General features: G+C 47.0%; 1 protein-coding gene across 1 annotated transcript; it reads left to right on the forward strand.

The window, feature by feature from the left end:
• Positions 1-207: 207 nt before the first annotated feature.
• Positions 208-8,871, forward strand: LOC106542835 (uncharacterized). The gene is made up of 4 exons (XM_014058674.2): positions 208-256; positions 2,715-3,556; positions 4,872-4,986; positions 6,411-8,871. The coding sequence occupies exons 2-4, from the start codon at positions 2,777-2,779 to the stop codon at positions 7,040-7,042; spliced, it is 1,527 nt and encodes a 508-aa protein (XP_013914149.2). The 5' UTR covers positions 208-256; positions 2,715-2,776; the 3' UTR covers positions 7,043-8,871.
• The last annotated feature ends 381 nt before the right edge of the window (positions 8,872-9,252 follow it).

Consider the following 9,252-nt stretch of genomic DNA (forward strand, 5'->3'; position numbering starts at 1 on the left):
CTCTCAGAAATGGCGCGGGGTCTCCTGCTTGAGCAGGGGGGGTTGGACTAGATGACCTCGCTTCCATCTCTTGTTATATCTAGCCTTCCCTCCTTCCCCTTTTTTCACCTTTTCAACCCCAGCCCTCCCCGCTTCCTAGAGAGGACAGGAAGTTGCGGCCGGGAGGGCGGGATGTAAACAGTCCCGGTCACTTCCGGCCCCGCCTCCCGTGGGAAAGTGGCCTTTGAATTTCCCAGCTCGTGGGAGGGAGATCGGGGTGAGTGCAAAAGGGCGGCGGGGCGGCGGCGGCGCCTTTCCCCGGATGGGGAGCCCGACTTTTTCCCCTTCTGCCGGGCGGGACTCCCGGGCTTGGATGGCCAGGGCGGGGTGGGAGAGTTCAGATGGAGGAAGTTTGCCCTGCCGGGGAAGAAGGAGAGGAGGCCGAGCTGCTCGCAGCAATCCCGGGAAAGGGAGGGAGGGGGGAGGGGGGGAAAGGGAGCCGCCAGTTCCCGCTCTGGTCCGCTTGCAGGCGGCTTAAAAAAATGGGAAAGAGGAAAAAACAAACAAACGGGGGGAGACGCGGGCTGCAGCCTTTCCTGAAATGCAACGATAAGGAGAGTTTGCAAAATAAATTAATTTATTAATTAAAAAAAATAAGAAAAAAGGTGGGGGGGAAGGGAGGACACCCCCTCCCCCCCCAAAAAAAGAACATCCGCGTGAAGCGATTTCAGGGGAGGAAGGTGGGAAAGTTGTACCAAAGGCTTCGCTGGGGTTGCAGGCTGCCGATCGTGGCTTGTGGCGTCGTGGCTTGTTTCAAAGGGCTTTCGAAGCAAAGTTTTTTATTTTTATTTTTCATATTTATTTTTTTAAATTTTTTTATTTTAAACACTTAAACACATCAACAAAAACGAACACATGATGACTTAAAACAACATAGGAACAAGAAGTTCCATCATATATCATACAGCAGTTCTGTATTGGTTTCTTTACAGTTAGTGTTTTCCCTTCTATACATTTCTATCTTGCGTTCATGGTCTCCTTATTCGTTATCCATTTTTATGTACAATTCTATATTTATTTATACTTAGCTATTTATAACCAAATATTGTTTACCTGTATTGTGCTTTATATTCTTACTGTCATTTATTCTCTTACATACAGTTATAGGTATACATTCACATAGTTATTCTTTTTCTTTGCCATTCTTATACTTTTGTTATTCCATTTAAAAGGTTATAATATACAGTTTGAGTTACTTTGTTTACCATCCCTAGCGCCTGTTGTAACGCCACCTTATTTTCCCTTTCTTTTCTCCTTCCCTTCCTTCTCTACTTCCTTCCTTCCTCCTCTACTTCCCCTTCTTTCTTCCCTTACCTCTCCCCTACTCCTACCCTCTCTCTTCCCCTTCCTGCCCACTCTCCTTCTCTTTCTCTCCCTTCCACCCTCCTCTCCTTCTCTTTCTCTCCCTTCCACCCTCCTCTTCTTCTCTTTCTCTCCCTTCCACCCTCCTCTCCTTCTCTTTCTCTCCCTTCCACCCACCTCTCCTTACCTCTTTCTTCTATTTTTCATATTTTTAACTTCTTTTATAAACAAAAGTGTTGCCCGGGTTCCCCCCCCCTTTACATCTTCTCTTACACGTAGCTCATTTTACATCATATTCCCATTTCAAATTTCAGCCGTCTTCTTTTCTTTCCATATTTTCCAGCTTTAATTTGGAGGAGCAAATGGCAGTATTTATATATTAAGAAGAAATCAAAGTAATCAAATCTAACATTTCACTTCCATCTCTTAATTTTGTGTTACTATCCATAACGTATATCCAGAAATTGAATTTTGTATAGTAAACTGTTCTGACCCCCTCCTCTGTCCAGTAACGAAAGCCGAGACAAGCTTAACTAGAATGTACTTTAATACATTGACCAAAATCTTGGTGGCTGAAAGCCAAGCAAACAAACAGATAAGGACCTTGGCAGCAACTCAGACAAACCTTGGCAGCAACCTAGCCTGCCAAGTTAGTTACAACAGTTCTGTTTAGTCAATGCGTTGACTACTGCAAGAGGCCCCTGTGCACCAGCAGTCTTTTTTATAGTCTGGAGAGGAGCCTAATGACCACCAGCTGAGCGCAATTACCTCCTGTAATTAAGTAATTGTTCCTGACGCCTAGTAGCTCTTTGATGAAGTGCATCCAGGAACAACTCACTGCTGGCGTCCTGCTCACTCTCCCTTGTCTCCTCCCCACTGGTCCAAGGCTCAGGCGCCACCTGGTAGCCAACCAGTCTCTCTGCGCCCTGCTCAGAGTCTGAACCCTGTCCAGGGTCCTCCACGTCCTCCAGAACCGACTCATAGGGCCCCTCGCTGTCGGAGTCTGGTGGCAGCTCCAACGGCTCCTGCTGGGCCACAACAGTAAACATTTCACTTAGTTAATTGTCCACAATTAATATGATATGATTTCTCTCACATATTAGCTGTATAACATTGGCAGCATTACCGTATTTCATTCTATTCTTCTAGTAAATCCTTTTCCTTCTTTCCTCCTTCCAACCATTTTCTCTTAGTCTTTCAGGAACTCCACCTCTCTTATATTCTTTTCTTTCCACTCATTCGCCTAGCTTTTTCTTTTTCTTGTTTTTGTAGTTTCTATATTTTTTCTTCCCACTCTTTTTTCTCCCTTTTAGTTCTGTCTGTTGTTTTAGTAACTTGGTTTTGATCTCCATGCCAATTTTCTTCTGAGGCAGGGGCAGCGTTGCCATCACTCGCAGGAGCATCAATCCCGTCGACTGTAGCCCAGAGAAAGAAAATGGCGGCGGAGCTCAGGGAGAAATCTGCTACAAGTCCTTTGAAGGCCGAGCAAGGGAAAGGGACGCAGATGGGAGAACGGCTCCTGGCGGGGGCCACGAAAGAGAAGGGAGTGGGCCCCGGCTCCCGCCTGATTCCCACAGGCCGCATCCAGGATTTCTGGGAGAGGGCGGATCCCGAGAAAACATCCCCGGAGCCCTGCAGGAACCTGCAGCAACGCTGGGAGTCTCAGCTGCAGGAATTCTTGAAGGTTCTGGAAGCTCCTTCCTTGGAAGGGGGAAGCCCACAGCCTCGGACGCCTCTCCCCAGAAGCGACCCTCGCCCGTTCCCGGCCTCCTTCCGAAGGAGAGCCAGTTGCCCCCAGCAGCCTCGAGCCGAGCGAGGGACCCAGCTCACAATCAGCCTGAGTGGAGAAGCCCACAGGATGGCGCCTCCGAAGAGGCTCCATGGTCCGAAAAGTGCCAGGCTTCCCCGGGGCCATCAGACCATCAGCTGGAACGACGAGTGCTGCCTCTTCCGGCAGTTCGGCTACCAGGAAGCCAATGGGCCTCGGGAAGCCTGCTATCACCTCCAAAGGCTCTGCCACCAGTGGCTGAAACCGGAGCAGCACACCAAGGAGCAGATCTTGGAGATGGTGGTGCTGGAGCAGTTCCTGGCCATCCTGCCCCCGGAACTGCAAGGCTGGGTGCGGGAGTGTCGCCCTCTGACCTGCACCCAGGCTGTGATCCTGGCGGAGGATTTCCTGCTGCGAGAGGAAGAGAGCAAAGGCCAGGAAGAGCAGGTGAGGGGGATGCCCCTGGGGTGGGGTGGGGTTGTCTCTCGGTGGGTGGGAAGAAGGGAATAGCAATAGCAATTGCAGTTAGACTTATATACCGCTTCATAGGGCTTTCAGCCCTCTCTAAGCAGTTTACAGAGTCAGCATATTGCCCCCAACAATCCGGGTCCTCATTTTACCCACCTCGGAAGGATGGAAGGCTGAGTCAACCTTGAGCCAGTGAGATTTGAACAGCCAAACTGCAGAACTGCAGTCAGCTGAAGTAGCCTGCAGTGCTGCATTTAACCACTGTGCCACCTCGGCCAGGCTGTCTCTGGAGAGGAGGATGGGGCAGAAGGGAAGGGGAGAGGGGGAAAGGGAAAGGGAAAGGAAAAAGGAAAGGAGAGGAGAGGGGAATAAAAGCAAACAGGGAAGGAAAGAGGAATAAAAGGAAAGGGAAAAAGAAAGGAAAGAGGAGAGGGAAAGGAAAGAAAGAGAATGGAGAGGAAAGAGTAAAGTAAAAGAAAGGAATGAAAAAAGGAAAGGGAAAGAAAGGAAAGGAACAGATAGGCAAGGGGAAAGAAAAGAGGAAAGAAAAGGAAAGGGGAATAAAAGGAAAGGGAAAGAGGAACAAAAGAAAGGAAGGGAAAGAAGAAAAGGGGAAAGAGAAAAGGGATGGTGGGTGGGAAGGAGGGAGGGAGGAAAGAGGAAAAAGAAAGGAAGGAAAGAAAGAATGGAGAGGAAAGACAGAAAGTAAAGAAAAAGAAGAATGAAAAAAAGGAAAGGAAAAGAAAGGAAGGGATAGGCAAGGGGAAAGAAAAGAGGAAAGGAAAGGAACGGAAAAGAAAGGAAGGGGATGTGGGAGGAAGGAAAGGGAAAGGAAAGAGAGACAGTGGAGAGAAAAGAAGGAAAGAGTAAAGAAAAAGAAAGGAATGAAAAAAGCGGGGGGGGGAAGGGAAGAGAGAAAGGGAATAGGATGTCAGGCAGGAAGAAATAAATAAAACTAAGGTTATAGAAAGAATATTGGGAAGTTAGAAGAGCCAATCTGGCTAATGCATTGGGAGGGCAGCCAATTTGATTCAGTGGACAAAAGCTCCAGTCAACGCACTGGAAAACCTTGAGTTCTAATTCTGCTCTGGGCATGAGGTCAAGTGGGTGACCCAGGGCCCCTCCCTCTTTCTCCGCCCAGAGAAGCCAAGGGAAACAGTGTCCGAGAACATGGCCAGGAATACTGCAGGGTCAGCCTCTCGCTCCAAAGGCATCCAGAAGGGTCCCTCAGCCCGCGTGCCCTGAAACTCTCTTGCTCAACTGAAGGGCTGGGAGACTCTCTCTTCTGTTTCAGGCCGTCAGCCTCTTGGAGAAGGACCACTTGACGGAGAAGGCTCCCCTGGAAAGCTGGCAGAGACCCCCCCTTAGAGAGACGAAGCGGGAGAGCGACCAACACGTGGTGCTGTTGGGTGAGGCCCTCTGGCGGCGGTTGCACTCCGCAAAGGAAACGCTTTGGGGAAATGCTGAGGGAAACTCCTTGGGACCGTTGCAGCGTCCTCCGTGGTCACGGGATCAAAATTCGGGGTTTTAGCAACCGCTTCACATTTATGACCGTTGCAGTCTCCTCGGGTCATGTGATCCCCTTTTGCAACCTTCTGACAGGCAAAGCCAATGGAGCTTGATTGATTGATTCAATTAGATATAGGTTTATAAAAATATTTATATAGACGAGAAATTATGTGAGGTACAGAATATTTTTTTTAAATATACGTAAGCACACCTTTATGTTAGAAAGTGAAGATTCAAGGAGATTAGTTCAATTTACTTAGATATAAGTTTATAAACTAAATGATGAGAAATTGTGAGAAAAATATATAGATGATGAGAATGAGGATTATAGCAGATTGATTGATTTGTTCATTTTCATTTATTTGGATCGATGGATAGAGATAGATGGATGGATGGATGGATGGATAGAGATGATAGGATAGATAGATAGATAGATAGATAGATAGATAGATAGATAGATAGATAGATAGATAGATAGATAGATATGGAAGATAGATTAGATAGATAGATAGATAGATGATAGATAGATAGATAGATAGATAGATAGATGATAGACAGACAGACAGACAGACAGACAGACAGACAGATGAGATGATGAATTGATGATGGATGGATAGATAGATGAGATGATAGATATAGATGATAGATATAGCTAGATGGATGATGGATGGATGGATGGATGGATGGATGGATGGATGGATGGATGGATGGATGATAGGATAATGGATAGATGATAGATATAGATAGATGATAGATGGATGAGGATGGATGGATGATGGATGAGATGATGGATGGATAATGGATGGATAGATAGATGAGATAGAGATATAGATAGATGATAGGGATGAGGATGGATAGATGATAGATGGATAGATGATAGAGAGAGAGATATATAGATAGATAGATGATAGATAGATAGATAGATAGATAGATAGATAGATAGATAGATAGATAGATAGATGATAGATAGGATAATGGATAGATGATAGATATAGATGATGGATGAGGATGGATGGATAGATGGATGAGATGATGAATAGATGATGGATGGATGGATAGAGATGGGTGGATAATGGATGGATGGATAGATAGATAGAGTTGATAGATATAGATGATAGGTGGATGTGGATGGATGATAGATAGATAGATAGATAGATAGGATAATGGATAGATGTTAGATGGATGGAAGATAGATAGACAGACAGAGACAAAGACAGATGATGTATGGATGACAAATGCAGGGTAGAGGAGGATGCCAGCTGATTGATTGATTGATTGATTGATTCAATGTATATGGATCTATCTATATATCCGTTTTATGTAGATGAGGAGGAGTTCTGTGAGGAAGACAGCGAAGATCGAGAGTCAGGTTGGGAGTGGTCCGGGAGAGGCGAGCCCGGCGTCTCCTGTTCTCCCAATCCGGGAGAAGCATCGGAAACCCTCTACTGGAACAGCGAGGAGAAGGCGGAGGGCAAATTCATCAATTCCCAGGGGACCTACGAGGACTTGGACGAGAGCGTCCTGCAGCCCAGCCTCTTTCCCAGTGAGCCGGACAACACCTGCCTGATTTGCCGCAAAGTCTTCCGGCGCCGTTCCAACCTCATCGCCCACGAGCGGACCCACTCCGGCGACCAGTATTACAACTGCTCGGAGTGCAGGAAGAGCTTCGTCAGCCGAGCCGCCTTCCTCATCCACCAGCGGGTCCACACGGGGGAGAAGCCGTACAAGTGCTCTTTCTGCGGGAAGGGCTTCAACACGGGCTCCAGCCTCACCCGCCACAAGCGCATCCACACGGGCGAGAAGCCCTACAAGTGCCTGGATTGCGGGAAGCGGTTCAATGACTACTCCAACTTCATCGTCCACAAGCGGATTCACACGGGCGAGAAGCCGTACGAGTGCTCGATCTGCGGGAAGAGGTTCAGCGATAACTCGAACTTTATCAAGCACCACCATTGAGCGGTTCGCCTGACGGGCTGGTAGCGTTTTTGTGTCCTTTTTTTTTTTCTGCTTTCCTTCCTCCAATTGATGAGAAACACAGTAGAATCGCCATTAGGGTGGCAGTGACACAAAAGCATTTCTGCTTATAGATATGCCAGACGTGAGTTTCTGCAGCATCAGTTGACTTGAGTGGTTTGGGTTAGGAGGCTACTCTGAGGAGGCCAAAAACTTCTTCCATTTCGATCCCAAAGGTGCTTTCTTCGCCCACCCCCACTCCCCCCAGAGGCAACTGGACTTTCTGGTTTTCCTTTGAAGACGTTTTGCTCACTGGTGAAATTCAAATTTTTTTTACTACCAGTTCTGTGGGTGTGGCAAGGGAAGGATACTGCAAAATCTGCATTCCCACGCCACTCTGAGGCCAGCTAGAGGTGGTATTTGCCGGTTCTCCGAACTACTCAAAATTTCCATTATTAGTTCTGTCAGAACCTTCTGAATTTCACCCCTGATTTTGCTCCTCACCCAGAAGCTTCTTCAGCTCTGTGTCAACTCTCAACGTTATCATAGTGAGAGAAGGGGGAGGGGTGCATTCCATGCATGCTGTCAGATGAAGTCGGATCTCAGATTATTGCAGCAGGCTTGGCAGGGGTGCACCTCATTGGGGAATGTGATTTATGACACAGACTGAGGCGAGGAAAGGAACAGGGTTAAAGCTCAGCTATAACTCAAACAAAGCTTAGACCTGACTGCGAAAAGATCTTGCCTATGATGCTCCTAATAAATGACTAGTTTTGTATTGAAACTTGGCTCCATACTCATGAATCAATTAGGACATTTTTAGGAAACCTTGCACTCTTGACTCCATGGGGAGGAATGGAAGGATTTATACTCCTTGCAGACAGATGGTCATTTGCATTCTTTTTAGAGAGTCGTTGAGGCCACTTGGAGGTTTCTCTCTGTCCTCAGGGTCGGGGCCATGAATTGCTTTTTGGAATTGCTGAAAGGACTGTGTTATAAACTGGAGGTAGATGATGTTGCATCCTCCTCCCTCTGCGACCCTGAGGACACAGATGAACTTCCAAGTGGCCTCAACGACTCTCTAAAAAGAATGCAAATGACCAGCGGTGTGGAAAGGAATATAAATCCTTCCATTTCCCCACCATCCAGTCAGAGCTGAATGAAGAAGCTTCTTGGATGGGACGTGAAATGTCTTCAATGAAAAAAGAAAACAAGAAAGGCCACTTGCCTCTGGAAAAAGCACCTTCGCTCTTTCCAGGGTTCAATATATTGGCAATATAGTGTAGGTCATAAGTACCTCCAGATCAGTCCATCGTAATTTTGGGCTCCTGTTAAGCGACCAGTCATAAGTCAAGGACTACCTATGGAAAGGACTACCTATGACCAAGGAAAATGATGAAAGACTCGATATAAAAAAGTAGAAATAATGGTGTAATTGTCTAGTTAGGGCATTCTTGATTTATATTGAGAAGCTGCTGGTAAGATTTTTGCTGGAGCTGCATCTCAAAATGACGAAGGGGCATCCGATTGGTTACTCCCTTTGTATCTGGGGGGATCTTCCTGTCCCTTGATCTTGGAGAGGCCCTGTTTTCCCATCTTTTCCCCATTCTGCCATCAGTCCCAAGAGAGCAGTGGCCTGGCTCTGGATTGGGAATCCCCCTTTCCAAAGAGATTGTATGGGTTGGGCAGACATGTAGTACAAACACCCATCGAATAGTAATTTTTACACATTTTGGAAATGTACAGAAAGTAATAATATCCAGTAAGTGAACTTTTAATAACAAATATTCAATAAATGAACTTTTAATAAAATTTAAATTAATTCAAGCGTGGACCATCTGCTGTCTGTTTCTTGGGTGTGACTCAACGCATGGTCCTTAGCCAGGCCATGGGGATGGGAGAGCGGGTGGAAAATCCAGATGGACATTGAGGAGGTTGTGGAGGAACATGGGCCAGTTCTGGAGTCTGGGAAGGCTCTGATGAGGGCTCGGCGTCAGACGCAGAGATGGGGCTCAGGCTGTCCGACAGTTATCAGCTTTCTTTGGAGTTAGACATCAGTGGGGCAGAAGAACAGTTGGAGCCTGTTCCCAATGTGCGCATGCGCAGAGCTGCCAGACGAAGGGAACAGCTAAAGAGCAGGGGTCGGCTTGGGAGTAAAGCCACAGATGGACAGTGAATGGCCCCTCCCATAGGGAATAAAGAGGAGCGAAAGG

Source organism: Thamnophis sirtalis, unplaced genomic scaffold (assembly GCF_051295495.1).
Source record: "Thamnophis sirtalis isolate CommonGarterSnake01/CBP01778 unplaced genomic scaffold, rThaSir2_p1.2 scaffold_3, whole genome shotgun sequence".
In the NCBI taxonomy this organism is placed as follows: Eukaryota; Metazoa; Chordata; class Lepidosauria; order Squamata; family Natricidae; genus Thamnophis; species Thamnophis sirtalis.

Coding starts and splice junctions, on each gene's coding strand:
- LOC106542835 (XM_014058674.2), top strand. CDS start 2,777: ATGGCGGCGGAGCTCAGGGAGAAATCTGCTACAAGTCCTTTGAAGGCC. Junction 3,557..4,871: donor GCAAAGGCCAGGAAGAGCAG/GTGAGGGGGATG, acceptor CTTCTGTTTCAG/GCCGTCAGCCTCTTGGAGAA. Junction 4,987..6,410: donor CCAACACGTGGTGCTGTTGG/GTGAGGCCCTCT, acceptor CGTTTTATGTAG/ATGAGGAGGAGTTCTGTGAG.